The 19337-nt window shown below is 39.3% G+C and overlaps 1 protein-coding gene across 1 annotated transcript in view; it reads right to left on the reverse strand.

Moving 5' to 3' along the window:
* TMPRSS15 (transmembrane serine protease 15) overlaps nucleotides 1-19337 on the reverse strand; it is a 259431-nt gene that overhangs the window by 19481 nt on the left and 220613 nt on the right. The window contains exons 21-22 of the mRNA XM_075851216.1: nucleotides 4148-4197; nucleotides 1199-1364 (exon numbers count right to left, since the gene is read on the reverse strand). Coding sequence (XP_075707331.1) covers nucleotides 1199-1364; nucleotides 4148-4197 — 216 coding nt within the window. The remainder of the gene's footprint in view (nucleotides 1-1198; nucleotides 1365-4147; nucleotides 4198-19337) is intronic.

Below are 19337 nucleotides of genomic sequence, written 5' to 3' on the forward strand. Positions count from 1 at the left end.
GGCTGACAGGTCCTTTTAAGGGTTTATGCACATTTTCGTATTATCGCTTTATAGAAACTCTGGGTTGTACAGGGATGTAACACAACAGCCATACACCCCTATGCAACCCTAATATACCTTTGCAGGCCCTAATTTCAAACAGAGGTATATAGAGGTTTCCAACGTAATGTTCCATCAGATGCTGTATTACAGAGATATTCTCCCCTATAAGCATTGCTTCTAGGGGAGAATAATCCCATAATATGACTCTGCCGTGTGCATGAGGCCTAAAGGATTTCCAGTTTAATGTAAGTACGGAGCCATTTGTGGTATCTCAGCTAGCCAATTGCAGACTCCGCAGCCAATAGTAAGTAAGGGTGGACGAACCAGGTAAAGCAGCATTTGTGATTAACGTCAGAGGCTTCACATACATTTCTGTCTATGACATGCACAGTAGGTCCTGTATAACGCCAGAGAGCACATGGCGATTTACACCACGGTGCATAGTACATGGAGATATACACCACGGCAGCCATATTTGTGATTTGTTCTCCCAGCGTCCCCGTTTCGCTGTGAGCTGTTTATCACGCTAATTTATTGACATCACGATGTAATTGTTCATTTTGGGTATATATGGATAATATGTTTCACTGCTTAAAAAAGGCTTCAGTTGAAGCCAAAAAGTCACTTGCTCCTGGTGTAAAGGACAATAGCAGTAACTAATAAAAGAAAATGAATGGCATGCTGACAACCATCGGCTTTTGTTTTGTGATGTCCATAATGTCATCACTGTGTATGATGACTATAGTTGTTATGTTACGTAGCTCACATGGAGGTGCAATAGAAGTGGCAGAGAATCCACGAGGTAGTCAACTTGGGATCAGGGCACAAGGTAGGTATAAGTTTCGTTTTATTATTGATTTTAACGTATAACAGTATGCAGTAAATTGCTAAGCTCCCCCTAGGGGTTGCTGCAAACAACTAGAATTGTATTATTTAACTATGTTTATGCAGGGGATTTGGAGCTTTGTATCAGAAAAATGTGATTCAGACCACAATAAAGATATATTAAGAAATAAATCTGCACAGAATTTTGGACCTAAAAACAACATTGTAGTAAAAGGTGAACATTCACTTTTGTCTTGAATCTGCAACTATGTGTCAGACATATCACATGAATACTGTACATATGACAAAACAACAGAACACTGTAACCTACCCGTACACACAATGAGCCGCGGACACCAGCCACTCGTTGCTGACCAATGTCGCTCCACATACTTGTCTTCCATTAAAGTAAAGAGACACGATCCAAGGCCAAGACCCTACTGCAGCATTGGTTCCGCCAACTATTTTGGAACTGTTCACAAGCCTTTTTCCACATTCTGAGGGTAAATTAGCTCAAATATTAGTGTCCAGCTACACATGAGAAAATAATAGTTGGATTATATAAATAAATTCCCCCTCCGGAACATTCCTCCCGTAGAGACTTTTTGGTACTTCCAGAGGCACTTTTACTTTTATCTTTGCATCATTTGGGATTCATCAAAACAAGGGCAAGTGGAAAGTGGAGCAGATACCAAACAGATTGCAGCTCTCATGTCTCAGGAGCTCTTTACAAAGTAAATGAAGAAACCTGATTGATGTCTATGGGCAAGTACTCCACTTTTTCCTTGAACTAGTTTAGATAAACCTCCATACATTTCTCTTGTGGTGGCTTAAGGTTGCCTGAAAATAAAAAAAAACTGACCCTGATAAAGATATATTATGGAATAAGCCAGAAAATACATTTTAACATCTTAGAATAATCAGTTCAGGTCAGGAATATTCAGGCTTTCAGGACAAGACAAATTTTTGCCATTTTATTTTTGACTGTACATTATTTTATGACCAATTCATTTAGCTTTCTTTTTATCAATTTTTGCCTTTTTAGCATTACTAATCTTCCTTCACTTACACTTTATAAGTGACTTTTTTTAGTCATGTTTTTTCAGTAAAGAAAATTCCAGATCATCTGTAGTAGTTATATAGGGAAACTCTAAAATAGACTTACTACGTATGTATGCCATCATCTACTGTTAATTTTTACATGTTCGATATAGGTAGAGGGGTCGGGGCTAGCGCTACAGCGATGATTGGCGGTGGTGGGACGGAGTTAAGAAATGACCATTGAGACTTTAGTTTTCTATTTTTACAATTTAATTTTCCCACATAACTATGATTTCCACAGCAGCCCAAAGTACATGGAAAATCAGACCCTTATAGTGACAATTGACACTGAGACACTGAACAGCGGAGTCGGTAAGAACGCTCAGTTTCTTCATGTATTCATTACTTTGGAAAGTAGAATATGTACAGAGATGCACTGCTTAGAAAACTTTGATACACACACTCACCATGAGGGAGCTGGATTTGTCTATGTGGTGTATTAGATTTGATTAATTATGGTGTTAAAGGTTATATTTTAGAATTTGTGACAATTTTTGTCATTAAGATTTGACTATAGTTGGTATTGGGTACTCTAGCGTAAACAGGCAGGATCACTTTGGTTTCTTTAGTTAGATCTAGCAACCTCTTCATTCTACCAGTGTTCCGGAAATCACATGATTAGTCACATGACCCCTGGGGCAACAGCAGCTGCCTCTATTTAGCCGGGTTCCCACGGGTCGGATACTCTGCGTAAGAATTGTGCAGCATATCCAACATGGAACCCGCAGCCCCTTCCATCCCAAAAAACCACACAGTGCAGTTTTTCAAACAGAATTTCTGAAGCGGAAAGCAGCGTTGGGGAGAAAAAAAAAACATTCATACTTATCCTCTCTCTCTGCGTGTAGTCCAGCCTCCTACAATGACATTGCAGGCCATGTGACGCTGCTGCAGTCACATGGGATGCAACGTGATCCCAGGAGGCTGGACTGCAGAAAGAAGGAGAGAGTTCTAGGTAAGTATAATTTATTTTTTTCTTGAGTTGCGATTTTTGCAGCGGAATCGCTGCATTTCTGCCCCAAAAGTCGCAACACATGGCTTTCTGTTGAGAGTTTTGCATCCCCATTGAATTCGATGGGTAAAACCCGCAGCAGAAAAGCAAAAAAAAATGCAGCATAAATTGACATGCTGCGGATTTAAATTCCGCACCGCAGGTAAATTTATTAACGTTTATGCTGCGTTTTTTTCCGCAGCGAGGGCATGAGATTTTCTAAATCTCATCCACTTTGCAACTACAGTAAATGCTGCGGAATTTCCGCACAGAATTCCATTGTGGAAATGCCACAGTGTTTACTATATGCGGGAACCAGGCCTTCTACACACAGCGCACATTAATCATTCTGTATGTAAAATGAGAGCGAGAAGTTATGAAAATTGCTCTGTCTGCTCTTCTGGGTGGCCATCAGTCTCTGACAGCTGGGTATCTGATATATGGATGCAGTGGCATAGGTTTAAGAAATAGGACTGCCAACCATTAAAAAATAAATAAATATATATACACAATTGTCTATGCGCACTTTTTAAAAAAAAAATTTTTATTACTTCAGACATCTAAAAAAAAAAAAAAAAATCACATTTCCCTACCGTTTGGTGTCTACAGCTACTGTGCAGACTTGTTTCCATGGTAACAGACAACAAACAAACCCTTTGTTTTCTAATCCTGCAGTCCTACTGTGATCCATCTGTCGCTTACTTCTTGCTAACCTTCCGAATGTATGTTAGTAATAATAGGGGAAACGATGGAAGGAAATATATCGGCAAGATCAGACCACACAGGGTTTTTTTGTTGGCTGTAACCATGAAAATATATAGCCTATATAGGAGCTGTAGACAAAAAAAAAATACACATTTTTTATTAGGATGATTTGCAAAGTTGCTTCTCTTCTCATTTTAGATGCACTGGAATAATAATAATAATAATAATAATAATAATAATAATAATAATAATAATAATAATAATATTAATAATAATATTAATAATAATATTGGTTGCAATGGTGGATATAGCCTTTAAGGGAATTCTGATTATTAGTTATAGTAGAACTTTTTATTTGCTGGACCTGAACCATTCCCCTGTTCCAATCCTAACAAAAAAACATAATTTGAGAATGTATAACCCCTTGTACACCAAACCAAATATACATATATGGGTACTGTAGACATGTAAGTAAGTGAAACCTACCTCTGGGATTACATTCAATGTAAATAACACTATTATTAGAACAAGAATTACTGTAATAGAAAAAAAGAAAAAGAAGAAAGTGTTAATATCTCCTCAGCAAATAATATGACCATATTCTTCACTTGATGTTGCGCTAAATTTCATCATGAACTGCAGTAAATAAAGAATGTTTATCAAGCCACTCGCAGTCTTGTATTCACCCACTTTCTTAATGTATCTTTCTTTGTGAATGAGTATAAAAATAAATCACTGATACAAAATACAATGAAATGAAGAACAGAAAAAAAATTGCAAACAAGCAACCAAAGTATTTTAAAAACTATGCGCTGATGTGGTGATGTCCTAGAGCCGCCGTTCAGCGACAGCAGATTACAGGAATTGAAGATACAATTCGAAATTCCCTCTATTACATTTCTGAAAACCGAATACAGTAGGTTATATACAGTCATTTCCTGAGTCCCATCATCTCTTTATGTAGTAGCTGATTCTGTTAGGGTTCATGCACATGACGGTGCTGCAGCTCAGTACAACCTCCGTGTTGCATAGAGCCATATTAAGCCACCTATAGAAGTTTATGAGGCCATTAATGTACCCATGTATGCTGTTTATTTCATACAGAGTCATAAGGAGGGTTATCCTTTTGGATGATGCATGAAACAAATGGTCACATGCTCCATTAGCTGACGTATTAGAGAGCTGTTCTTCCCAAGAAACCTTCTCTTTTTTTCCTAGGGGGACTTGCCTCCGCTGAACATTTCCGCTATCAATCCATAACCGGATAGGTATGTCCAAATAATGAATGGCAAAGCTGAAGACTAAAAATGTATTGTGTGCAGTGGTTCTGGCATTAGCTCCTCGACATGGACATTTAAAAAAAAAAAAGTTGAAAGCAGGGATATAAATGAATATTTATAAAAAAAAAATCTGATTATTAGACACTCACGTGTTTTAAACAGAACACACTGGAACATAATCTACTAAAATAACGACCCTATCTTCTACATAATGTGATCGGCGCTGTAATGTAAATTATAGCAGTGTTTTTTTATTTAGAAAAACGATCATTTTTGACGGAGTTACGACCTATATTAGCTTTCTGCTAATGAGTTTCTTAATGACCAACTGGGTCTGTTTTACTTTTTGGCCAAGTGGGCGTTGTACAGAGGAGTGTATGACGCTGACCAATCAGTGACCAATCAGTGTCATTCACTTCTCCCCATTAATTTACACAGCACATAGCGATATAGCTATATCGCTATTTGCAGCCACATACACAAACACTAACATTACTGCAGTGTCCTGATAATGAATATACATTACCTCCAGCCAGGACGTGATGCGTATTCAGAATCCTGACCACTTCTGTAGCGTCTGTGTGATATTTACAGCAAGGCAAGCGTAATCTTGCGAGATTATGCTTGCCTTGTTGTAAACCTCACAGAGACGCTACAGAAGTGTCAGGATTCTGAATACACATCACGTCCCGGCTGGAGGTAATGTATATTCATTGTCAGGACACTGCAGTAACGTTATAGTGTGTTTATGTGGCTGCACATAGCGATATAGCTATATCGCTATGTGCTGTGTAAATGAGTGGGGAGAAGTGTATGACGCTGATTGGTCAGCGTCATACACTCCTCTGTACAACAGCCACTTGGCCAAAAAGTAAAACAGGCCCAGTTGTTCATTAAGAAAGGCCACTTATAATGTGGTGACAGAGCCTCTTTAAACTAAAGTATTAGTCAGGGTCTGGAAAAGAGTTGTATATCAAAATCTCACACTATACTACACCATGCTTAAAGAGGCTCTGTCACCAGATCATCAAATCTCTATCTCCTATTCCATGTGATCGGCGCTGCAACGTAGATAACAGAAACGGGGTTTTTTTTTTAAACGATCATTTTTGGCCAAGTTATGAGCAATTTTATATTTATGCAAACGAGCCTTTCTAATGGACAACTGGGAGTGTGTTTTCTCTTATTTCCAACTGTGTGTGTATTGTGTTTGTAATATCTGGGCGTGTTTACTTGTTTTACCAGCTGTGCGTTGTGAATAGAAGTGTATTACGCTGACATATGACGCTGACATATTATGCTGACAGGAGAAAACAGCTGCCTCGTTTCAGACATAAATGCTCCTCCTCGCAATTTTGAGCTGTGCTTCATTGAGTTCAATGAAGAACAGCTCAAATTACGTCTGAAAGAAGTGTCCTGCACTTCTTTTGACGAGGCTGTATTTTTACGCGTCGTCATTTGACAGCTGTCAAACGACGACGCGTAAATGACAGGTCGTCTGCACAGTACGTCGGCAAACCCATTCAAATGAATGGGCAGATGTTTGCCGACGTATTGTAGCCCTATTTTCAGACGTAAAACGAGGCATAAAACGCCTCGTTTACGTCTAAAAATAGGTCGTGTGAACCCAGCCTAAGAGACCTTATACCGGACAATCGCACAATGGGTACATTCTACATGTTACCTAAAATACATAAAGAAAGCAATCCAGGGAGACCAAATCATTTCAGGTGTTGGGACTTTATCTGAGAATATTTCTGGCTGGGTGGAAAAACCCTTGGTGAGGTGCACACCTAGTTATGTCCAGGACACCACAAATGTCCTCTGCAAACTCTCAGCCCTAGGTCCACTACCAGAGGGAACAATATTGGCAACTATGAATGTGAAGTCTCTGTATTCTAACATCCCCCATGAGGATGGCATAGCCGCATGCCAACACTTTCTTCAAAAAAACAATCTAGCGACAGAGCCAGCCCTACAACTCATCAGGTTACCAAACCTAAGGAATCTCGTGGTCAGAAGTCCCTCTCATCACCATCAGAGACTGGCACTTTTCTCTGCAACAGTAGAAAATGCAAGACCTGTACCAACATCTTATCATCAAACACCATCCAGACACCAAACACGCAGCAGGACTATAAAATCACTGGCACTTTCTCCTGTACATCCTCCAATGTAGTGTACATGATCCTGTGTACAAGATGCATCAGTAAAGGAATCTACATTGGAGAAACCATACAAAAATGACAATCCAGGATGAATCTTCACAGACATACAATAAAACAGGGGGTGGATACACCCGTGGGAAAACACTTCTCTGGACTTGATCACAATTTGGAAGATTTAAAGGTCCTAGTACTGAAGGGTCATTTTAATAATGATAGAGCAAGAAAAAAACTGGGAATTCAAGCTGATGATAACATTCCAGTCATTGACACAAGGCCTCAATCTAACACCAGGATTTATGAGCCCTTACATGGACACACGTTACATCCCCCATCAGACTGACTCCAGATCACTTATCTCCTAAGTCATCACCCCTATAACCTCAGTTTTTTGGCCCCGGCTTATCTTAATAATGTATCACCACATGTATAAATTGTCTTTGTGTAACCTCTTAAATGTTGTGCTCTTTTCTAAGTCATTCATCTGTAAACTTGCCTGAAGAAGGAGCCTGTGTGCTCTGAAAGCTGCATATAGAACTTGTAAGGTTAGCCAATAAATGTATCATACCTTCTATACTATTGTCTTTTTTTCCACAAAAGTATGTAACATTGCATAAAATCTCACACTGAAACATGAGCCATTTCGGTGTTGGAGAGGACTCAAGTAGGGAAGACATAGTTACCATGTATGGATTTTCATACAATATCTCGCAGATCCCATAACCCAAAGTAGAGCTGTCTCATTGACAATTACATGAAGACATTGACTCTGTAAGCAACCTCCTATGATATCTTGATTTATAGATCCAGAATAAGTACAGATTCACATTATTAAACATCATTATGCTTTCTTGTAATTACTATTAATTTGTCAATAACACAACAATAACAGAACGGATTTGGAACGTAAGATGGGAAAATGTATCAGAGACACATGACAAACAGTTACATAGACTTCACCAACAAATCACTATGGATAGAAACCATATCAGTAACTTAAAGCACGGAGAAAATACTATAATATGGACAAAGTAGAGAAAATCAAGATTAATTGTATGCTTATATTTCGCACAAAAAGGCATACAATCTTCTTATCAATATAACCCTTTATTTCTCATCATCCACAATATTCCAAATATACCCTGATGTATGTTGGCAGCTTTACTCTTCCTCATCATTGCCTTCCTTTTGGTGACATATCTGACCATTCTCAGAGCCCCGCTGCGATGGTGACAACTCTGCGCAGTAGGAGTCCAATCTTTCCCTTTACTTAATTGGTCAGAAATTCTTCCTTCTAAAAATCTCTAAAGAATACGTGAGCACACCTACTCGCCGGAACCACTCGGTTTATACCCTACAGCCTAATTTTAGGATTAGGCAGAAAAATCCAGCAGCCTATTACCAGCTTTACAGGAAAAGGTACAGCTCCACTATATCTGTATATATGAATTTACTGATATTTCTTGTGAGACACCATCTGAAACGCAATGTTTTATTATATTGGCCACTAGAGATCAGTAGATCCTAAAGAATTGTCTGCATTATGGCTTGATATTAGAGCCGCTTACACAGAGGTTAAACTACAGCACAATGCAAAGCATGTATTGTATTCCCACATGTATTGAAAATACTGCAATGTTATTGCAGAATAGAAAGTAAACGCAGAAGGCGAAAAGAAAGCAACAGTAATCAATAGGCTGTTCACACATACACGGGAATCTGTGCCAGGGGCTTCACATTGTAGAAGGAAATCACACAGCCGAAGCTCTAATATAACAAGAATAATTATGATGATGATGATAATAATAATAATAATAATAATAATAATAAAAACAGCAATCATAATAATAATAATAATAATAATAATACAAATATAATAACTAATAATAATAATAATAATAATAATACAAATATAATAAATAATAATAATATTAAATGAATAATAAAAAAATTGTTCAAATAGCCTAAATAAATGACACAAACTATAATGTATATAAAGGAAGTTTATCTAAGTACTAGAAGATTTTCTACTACAGGTGGGATTGCATTGACATTGCAGCTACTGTGCTTTAATAATACAACTGAGAACAAATAATTTGCCATGTCTCGGAAGATTGTGTCTTCAGCAGCATTGGTTGGCGGAATTTGATTTTGCTAATACAATTTGTTGTGTTAATCTCCTCCCTTTCTCTCTTATCAGCACATAATTGAGCTAAATGGAAATTGCTGTACAGCTCCTAAACTTAATACACACATCATCTTAACAAAATCAATTTTGTAATAAACGGAGCACTTGCCTTTTCTTGCCACGGCCATGTGATTTCAGTAAACAATAAATTCTAAATCGAAATTCGACAAGTTTGTCACACTGATCTGGATGGGCAGGTTTCCATAGAGACATAAAGCAACTATATCCTTATCTACAATACATTGCCTTTTAAAAAAAAAACCTTGATCCTTTGAACAATTGATAGATTAAATTACTAGAGAAGGAAAGATAAAAGGATTCATGCTCAATATCCTAAATCCTATATATCCAAAGCTGTTAATATAGTCAGCCATAAAAAAAAGTTTTATATTGTCATGTAAATCCGACTTGGTTTTATTGGACATTCTAATCAGGGTTACAGAGGGAGAATACTGAGATCCAAAAGATTTTATATAAAGAAAAAATAACATGGGAAATGAATTGCAGGTATTCTAGAGGTGTGGTCCTCTAAAAGAAGATGACCTATATACATAGGAGGTAAGGGAATAGAAAATCTTGCACAATCTAATTTCATCAATATTGATCTTTTCAAAGAGGTGGTCTTTTGGAGAGGTTTCACTGTCACGGAAGACAGTCTGGGTTCCTGTTGATGAGGCCCCTGACATCATCTGACAAGGGTAAATATTTTATAATAGAGTTACATCCAACATGGTGCTAATCAGTAACAACAGTTATCCTCCAGAGACGAGGAATATACTGGATGTGGACCTTGGTTCTAGCAACAAGGAACCTCTAAACTTCACAAGCCCTAGGACAGTGGTGGCCAAACTTGGTCTTCAAGATGTAACAACATGCATGTTTCCAGATCTCTTCAATTTTTTTCTCTCACACATGTTACTCAATGCAGCTCTGCACCTCCATGATTGTGTGAAAAATGTGTTAGGCGACTAAACTTGTGTACCACTACCACAAAAAAATATATAGAAAGGGGTTGTCTTTAGAAGAATACCCTTTTAATAAATACCTATCAGTCCAGGTGAATTCAAGAATAAGCGGTCATGTGTGTGTTCTGGAGTAATGTCAGTATTTCTGACCACAATATTACCTATATTATATGTATTGTTCCAGTATTTTGTTTCCCCTCCGAAAACTGTATCTCTAATTATGTGCTTCAGAGGGTTCATGTACTACCTGCTATGATGTTCTCCTACACTCAGAAGCACTGCACTCTGTCCCATAGCCCTCAATTCTGTACTTTCTTCTATTGAACCAGCAGAGGGTTCTGATCATTGTACTGGGTGATTCCCCCATGTTCTCCGAGCATAAATTAAAAATTAGAACCGGCAGCTTTTCTTGTGAATGAATTTCCATGCTTCAAAAAATTAGCACTATTAAGCTTAAAAACAAAAATAATCATCATGGGCATATTTTCAAATCCTTAAATAAAATACAACTGCAATGGAAAGAGTCCAGGGAAGAACATTTCACTGCATCAGCAGCCGTCACTGCCTGACATAACTTCTTATCAGAGGAGGTGAAAAATGGAAGAGAAGCAGGGAAAATGTATGATACCAACGGGACTTCAAGTATTTCTAAAGAAAATATTGTTTAATCCTGTCAATTGGATTATCATTAAATGTTACTATAAGAATTGATGGGCAATTCATAAAGAATGAAGCCATGTATCCACTTTTATACATTTAGATAGGGCAAATAAAACCTTTCTACTATATTGTTCACATGAAATATGCTGTTGGGACAAGAATTTGTCATGGATATTAGTTTAAAGTCAATTGGGATCCACCTAACGATATATCTGAGATTAAAAATGATTGACCCCAATTTAGCCAGCCCGAAGCTGACTGCAGTTCTCTGCCATCTCAGGGATCACAAACAAACCAAACATCCGGCAGCGTCAAGGGACATCTCGGAACCTGTTATCTCTCTACCAATTATACTGATATCTCTGAACTCAAGTTGCCCAGATTGGAGCCCAGGCTGCAGCCTCATTGCTTACATATAAAGAAGCACTCTTGGACATTGTGCTCGCAGGACAACGAAACCAGGTCAGCAGAACTGATCGCTTGCTTTTTCTCATTTTTCTCTAGCACTATGTGCTATGTTTGTGTTTTTTTAACCCTTTTCTTTAGCTTAAAGAGGCTCTGTCACCAGATTTTGCAACCCCTATCTCCTATTACAGCAGATCGGCGCTGCAATGTAGATAAGAGTAACGTTTTGTTTTTTTTTAAACTAGCATTTTTGGCCAAGTTATGAGCATTTTTATATTTATGTAAATGAGGCTTTCTAAAGTACAACTGGGCGTGTTTAAAGTTAAAGTACAACTGGGTGTGTATTGTGTGTGTACATCTGGGCGTTTTTACTTCTTTTACTAGCTGGGCGTTGTGAATGGGAGTGTATGATGCTGACGAATCGGCATCATCCACTTCTCTTCACAACGCCCAGCTTCTGGCAGTGCACAGACACACAGCGTGTTCTCGAGAGATCACGCTGTGACGTCACTCACTTCCTGCCCCAGGTCCTGCATCGTGTCGGACGAGCGAGGACACATCGGCACCAGAGGCTTCAGTTGATTCTGCAGCAGCATCGGCGTTTGCAGGTAAGTCGATGTAGCTACTTACCTGCAAACGCTGATGCAGCTGCAGAATCAACTGTAGCCTCTGGTGCCGATGTGTCCGACACGATGCAGGACCTGGGGCAGGAAGTGAGTGACGTCACAGCGTGATCTCTCGAGAACACGCTGTGTGTCTGCACTGCCAGAAGCTGGGCATTGTGAAGAGAAGAGGATGATGCCGATTCGTCAGCATCATACACTTCTATTCACAACGCCCAGCTAGTAAAACAAGTAAAAACGCCCAGATGTACGCACATAATACACGCCCAGTTGTACTTTAATGTTAAACACGCCCAGTTGTACTTTAGAAAGCCTCATTTGCATAAATATAAAAATGGTCATAGCTTGGCCAAAAATGCTTGTTTTTAAAAAACAAAACGTTACTCTTATCTACATTGCAGCGCCGATCTGCTGTAATAGGAGATAGGGGTTGCAAAATCTGGTGACAGAGCCTCTTTAACAGGTTCCTGACCGCTGGCCGTATTTATACGGCCAGTGGTCAGGGTCTCTGAAGTCCGCCGTATAGACTATTTACGGCGGCACTTCAGAGACTGTGCACGCGCGATCGCATGCACACAGCTCTGTGCCCTGGCTGTTGCTAACAGCCATGGGCACTGGGCAGAATGTCAGGGGTCAATCTTTTGGCCCCTGAACATGTGATCGCTGTGACAACCAATCACAGCGATCAAATGCATTTCTGCATAGAAAACAGTGTGCACGCGATCGCGTGCACACAGCCCTGTGCCCACGCTGTTACCAACAGCTCTGGGCACTGGGCAGAGTATCAGGGACCAATCTGATGGTCCCTGAACATGTGGTCGCTGTAAAAAACCTATCACAGCGACCACATTTGTTTTATTTTGACTTTTTTGGCAGTAAATCTCCTGCCTCTTTTCTTCTCCTCAAACATTGTTTCAGTTTGAGGAGAAGAAGAGACTCGGGAGAATTGCTGCCAGAAGATTACAGTTACAGTTACAAAAAAATACAGTTACACTCTAAAACATTCTCTGTATAGATAGATTTCTATCTATCTATACAATCTATCTATCCATCTATCTTTTTTTCTATCTATCTACCTTTCTTTCTTTTATTCTATTAGAATAGGCAGGTAGGGAGTATATAATTATATATATATCCACATATATATAATATATATAGCAATAGCGGTTTATTTTTTTGTTAGCGGTAGTGTAGATATATATAGCAGTTAGTTTGTGTGTTTTATATTAAAAAAAAACAAAAAAAACAACAATTTGTTTAGTTAGTGTTAGTGTTAGTTACGTTATGGCGAGGAAGTTGTTTAGCGCCGAGGAGGCATACGCCATGCTGTGGTCTGAGTCGGAGACCGCATCAGAGATGGCGTCCGAGATGGAACCTGTTTTAGGTAGTGACGATGACAGCGTTACTTCAGGTTCATCTTCAGGGGACGTTGTCCCTGATGCAGTTGAAACTGCAGAACTTGAAAGCGCAGGGCCAAGTAGCGCTGTAGCACGGGACAGCCTGGTCCCTTCAGTCCAGGCTCTTGTATGGGCACCTGCCCCATCTTTTGGGCCTAGAATCCACGGATTTACTGCCACTCCTGGCATAACCGTGGACAATACAAATTTTGTCCAAATGGATTACTTCCATTTATTTATAACGGACGACATCCTAAATCAGATTGTCCACGAAACAAATTTATATGCCACGCAATATATAAGGCAGAAACCTTCATCCACCCATGCCAGAGATTGGACGCCCACCAATTTGCTGGAATGAAAAACATTTTGGGGCTCACCCTAAATATGGGTATTGTCAAAAAGCCCTCCATTAGGTCTTACTGGTCAACAAGACCCGCCCAAGCCACCCCAGTATATTCTGCAGTAATGCCCAGGTCTCGTTATGAGACAATAATGAGGTTCCTCCACTTCAATGACAACGCACAGGCCCCCCCAAGTACCGATGCAAACCGGGATCGGTTGTTCAAAATAAGACCGCTAATAAATTCCCTGAATAATTTATTTCTGCAACTCTACACCCCTGAGCAGAATGTAAGTGTGGACGAATCCCTCCTCAACTTTCATGGCAGACTTAGCTTTCGCCAATATCTACCTTCAAAAAGGGCAAGATATGGTGTTAAGCTCTACAAATTGTGTGAAAGCGGGTCAGGATATACCACCGCCTTCAGAATTTATGAAGGGCGGGACCGCACAATAAATGTTCCTGGATGCCCCCCTGATCTTTCCACCAGCAGTAAGATCGTGTGGGAGATCATGCAGCCTCTGCTTCACAAGGGGTACCACCTGTACTGCGACAATTTTTATTCTAGTGTGCCCCTGTTTAGGCATTTGCATGCTGCAAGGACTGGGGCATGTGGTACCATGCGCAAAACCAGAATTGGTTTTCCACAGCAATTAGTGGGGAAGCGCATGGTAAAGGGGGACTCCTGCGCTTAGGCATCTGAAGAATTGCTGGCGGTCAAGTTCAGGGATCGCAAAGATGTGTATGTGCTAAGCACGATTCATACCGCAGGAACAGTGGCAGTGAGGGAAAGAGGGGCAACATCGGACAAGCACAAACCAGTGAGCGTGTCCGAATATAACAAGTACATGGGGGGGGGGTGGATTTAAGCGACCAGGTTTTACAGCCCTATTTAGTAAAACGCAAAACTAAAACCTGGTACAAAAAAGTGGCCATTTATTTGTTACAGGTGGCAATCCACAACTCATTTGTGATCTACAAAAAAAACAGAGGCAGAGACACATACCTGGATTTCCAGGAAAAAATTATTGAAGGCCTCATTTTTGATGTTCAGGACACCCGAGAATGCCCCCAGTCTGAGGATGTCACGCGACTGACTGAAAGACACTTCATCAGTCGGATTCCCCCAACAGCAACCAGAAGCAACCCTCAGAAAAAGTGCCGCGTCTGCAGAAAAGACGGGCACCGCAAAGATTCCCGATATTTCTGTCCCTCATGTCCCTCACAACCAGGCCTGTGCATTGAGCCATGTTTTAAAAAATACCACACTGTTCTGCATTATTAGATTTTAGTTAATTTGTTGAAAATATATTTGCCCTACATTACGTTTTTATTTTTCCCCTGATTTTCCTCCAAGGGTGAGGGAGGGAATGGGTGGGGGGTGGATGTCATGTTTGCATGTTCTCTAAAGTTCATCTGCTGGAGAGCTCCATTTGCATAAACCTGCAATTTCTTATTTTAGAAAACCCAAAAAAATAAATTCCCATTATACCCCTAGATGAATATTTTGGGATTTCTGCTTCAAGAGCAGATATTTTGGAAGTGTTATAGAAACTCTGTTGAGTTTTGTAAAACCAGCTTTGAAAAAAAGCGATTTGTGAAATAAGCTTCTTCTATCGTCCGCCCTCCTACATCTCTATGTGATAATAAGGCCCACATATTTGGTATCCCCATGCTCAGGAGAAGTGGAAGAATGTGAAAGGAGATGAATTTTGTCCGTGGTCTATACTGTGTGTGAAAAATACTAGCCTAAACTGACGCATTTGCTAAAAAATAGCTGATTTTTTTTTGTTCCATCTTATTCAAGAAACTTTCAGAAGAAAACTGGACTTGCTAAAAATATGATAAACCCCTTGAAGGAAACCTTGTGGGGTCTACTTGTGCGAATGAAGTCATTTATGGGGTGATTCTAATGTTTCAGCAGCATTAGACCCCCCAGAAAACAGTATGCGGTTATAAAATCAAATGCAAAATTCCTGGACCGAAAAGGCCGAAAAGCCTCCTTTTATGCCAAGCCCTGGCACATGCCCGCACAGTGAATAAGGCACACATATTTGGTATCCCCATGCACGGGAGAAGTGGAAGAATGTGAAAGGAGATTAATTTTGTCCGTGGTCCATACCGTGTGTGAAAAATGCTAGCATAAACTGGCGCAATTGCTAAATTCTTGCATTTTTTTCCAATTTTGCCCACTTTAGAGAAAAAAATAAAAATGATATATACTTACAAATGCCACTAAAACAAAGCCCTATCTGTCCTTTAAAAAGAGTGTAAAATTCAAAGATGAACTTTATTCACCTGCTGAGTTATAGTCATCTAAAGAAGCGCATAGCAAAATTGTGAAATTTGCTCTGGTCATTTAGCTGTAAAACAGCCTAGTCCTTAACCGGTTAACCATGAGTTCTATCTTCAATGTTTGAAGTCCCCATGGATGCAATTTTAATCAGAATTTAGAAGATCAGTTGACTAGACAATTGTAGGAACCACTCATAAATAGTAGTCAATGCTAGCCGTACAAGGAAAAAAAATATAAATGTGTGTTAAGACATCTTCCGTTTTCCAAGACTACTAGGTCCTCTTATAATCCACCAGCAAGACCTCTAAGACCTCACCAGTGGCACATAATCCTACCTTTTGTATAACAAAGTGGATGGATAGATTTCATTGCATGGAAACAGTAAGAAGTGTTTACTATGTCTGGGAATCCACAGAAAGCCAATTATTTCTCGTGATTGAATGGGTCAGGCCTTATATAGCCAACCTGAAGTGTCTTATGACAACTCCATAGTGATTATGTTTAGTAGACCACATTAATGACATTTCTATTGATTAACTCCATATCATTATAGCTTTGAACCATAAACATGGCTCTTCTAGCTGCTGATTTCAGGAGTTGGGGGCAGTCAAGTATATGGAAAGATAGACCTGTTTGCCTCATGGGGCTCTAATGAAGTATTAGACTGCAATGTAGCGTGTAATAATGCAGAAAGAATGTCCATAAAGCCTCCAGATGCCTTATTTTATATGTATTATTACAATAAAGGTAGCAATAGTTGCAGAGGAAATATGAGATCTAAGGCCTCATGCACATGGCTGTATTACAGATACGTGTTGTATGGATTCTAAGGATTTTGTTGTATTATTCACAACATTATGGAAAGAGCTCCTACTTGGTCCATAAATGGGGAACACTAGAAATACTCTAAAAAAAAGGGTTTAGTATTTTCATACAATTACAGAAATTACATATACATACAGATGTAGCCGTCCTTACTTTGACTTTTAACTCATTAAATACACAGTGGCCATATCCCTTATCTTGACTTTTTCAATGACTTTTCAATGCCTTTTGTTGTGTGATATCACGCTGCAGTAAGTTAGCAGAGTCAAGTTAAAGATGGCTGCATCCGTATGTATAAATCTTTTCCGTATAATCAATTTTTGGCCATGCTGTTCAGTTAATTGACTGGGAAGTGATACATTATTACTTTAGACAATTTGTAACTTGAGATACTACATTAAAGATGTTGTTAAAAAATATGTCCCTATTTTTTTTTTTTACGTTTTATCTCTATACTTCCATAGATCAAGAACTGCATTGATTTCTGTGTACACTCTAAGAGTCACAGAGAAAAGAAAAGGGAGAAGAGTTAGAAACTGTGAGAGCTATGTGTTTCTATAAAGCCTGGATGACCTGCGAATAAGTTATAGTGCCATGGCTAGAAAAAAATGGCTGCTGTAGCCTCTTCTTCTTTCTGGACCCAGCTTTAAAAAGGTTGTCTGACATTCGAAAATAGAGTCTGCTTTTACCCCCAAAAATTGCGCCACTCTTGTTCTTCAGTAATGTCTGGTATTGCAGAGCAGCCCTATTTACTTGTATGGGGCCGAGCTGCAATATCAGACGCAGTCTATAGACATAGAGTGGTACTGGAAACAAAGCAGGGCTTTTTCTTTCAATCTTAGACAACCCCTTTAAGAGGTCAGAAGAATAACTGTCTGAAATAGGAAAAAAGCAGAGCACACTATGATACAACATAAAGAGTTCTCACGGCTAAGTTTTCATTTTTCAGCAAAGATGAGTTGAAAGCTGTTTAAAGCTGCTGTTCATTGATTTTAAAGTATACCTGACATGCTCAATTTTTCCTGTTTCTGCATTGCAGGAAAAAAGGGCATTAAAATTGTATTCCTCTCCGCCATAAACAAATGAATGATGTCCATTGGAAACCTTCATAATCACCTTCTATAAGGGGTTTCACCGTCTTTATCCCTTTACAGCACACACCGAACCCTATAATTCTTGCCTTTCATACAATGTGCATTGGTTATTATTTTTTGTACTTATACCCCTTTAGTGTAAATTTTCTATTTTTGTTAATTTTTGGTGGAGCAGACCTTTAAGGGAACTTTTTAAATTCAATAGGAGAAACATGTATATATTCTTTTCTGTAAAGTCACCCATCTATTTATAGATAATTACATATGTAAACGAAGACAATTCTTTTTCTCACTTCATTTGTGAGTCAAATGCAATTCTTGATAAGATATGCAAACAATAAAATATGCAAATATGTCATATTTCGAGCTTCTTCGGTTATTCCATTGTTTATGATTAATAAGTTCAGATCGGCAGCATTGTTCCTAAGCGCATGCAGTGGGCAGGCATGTTACAAGAACATGTCGAATGAAAGAAAAGATTAGATTATGTCTGTCCTTTTAATATATTACAAAAGTATGTCGCGTATAAAAGAAGATAATTAAATGATGGATTCAGAATGCGGAAACAAAATACAGAGGAGAAACCTTTTGTTTTTAAAATTGTACGAGATATTTATAGTTATCATGATATTTGAAATAATGTCTAAAAGTAAATGAAAGGAACATAGTCAGGGGCATAGCATAATCAGGGTCATAGCTATAGGGGATGCAAAGTTAGCAATCCTTGGCCCTGGCGCCTGACGGGGCGCAGAGTCCTTTCCGCCACATAAGAAGACGCCAGTATTAATGGAGCATCGTAAGTGGGGGGGGGGGGGCGGCTTTTACAGATTTTACATTAGGCACTATGTTTAGAGGTGTAATTTGAATGTCCTAGACCCTAAGTAACTGTATCAATATTCTCTAGCAGTGTAGCCACAAGTTGGACAAACTTCACAGGATCTGGAGCCAAAATATTTAAAGGGACTTTCCAGTAAAGAAAAAAAAAGTTGCTAATTTTTAATGCTTTATGAGGGAATGTCCATCTCCCCAAGTGCTCTTGCACACCACCGAGATCGGGCCGTGAAAAACGGTCAGAGTGTTAGCTGGATTTCCCGGCCCGACCACAGTACAGGTGAACGGGACTCCTGGTAACTTAGACATTTCATGATGCTAGGAGTCTCTGCCTCCCCGCGGAACTGCTGTTCTTTACTGTATCATTTTGTTCAGTACAGAACAGCAGTTCCGTGGGGAGGCAGAGACCCCTAGCATCATAAAATGTCTATGATGCCAGGAGTCCCATTCAATTGTACCGGAGTAGGGCTGGGAAATCCGGCCGAGACACAGACGTTTTTCATGGGCCGAACTCGGTCGTGTGCAAGAGGTGTAAATGTTTTTTTTATTCCCTTACTTTCTAGAAACTGGTGCAGATTAACAAGTTCTAAGTTTTAGACAGAGT

The sequence above is a fragment of the Rhinoderma darwinii genome, chromosome 2 (genome assembly GCF_050947455.1).
Source record: "Rhinoderma darwinii isolate aRhiDar2 chromosome 2, aRhiDar2.hap1, whole genome shotgun sequence".
Lineage (NCBI taxonomy): Eukaryota > Metazoa > Chordata > Amphibia > Anura > Rhinodermatidae > Rhinoderma > Rhinoderma darwinii.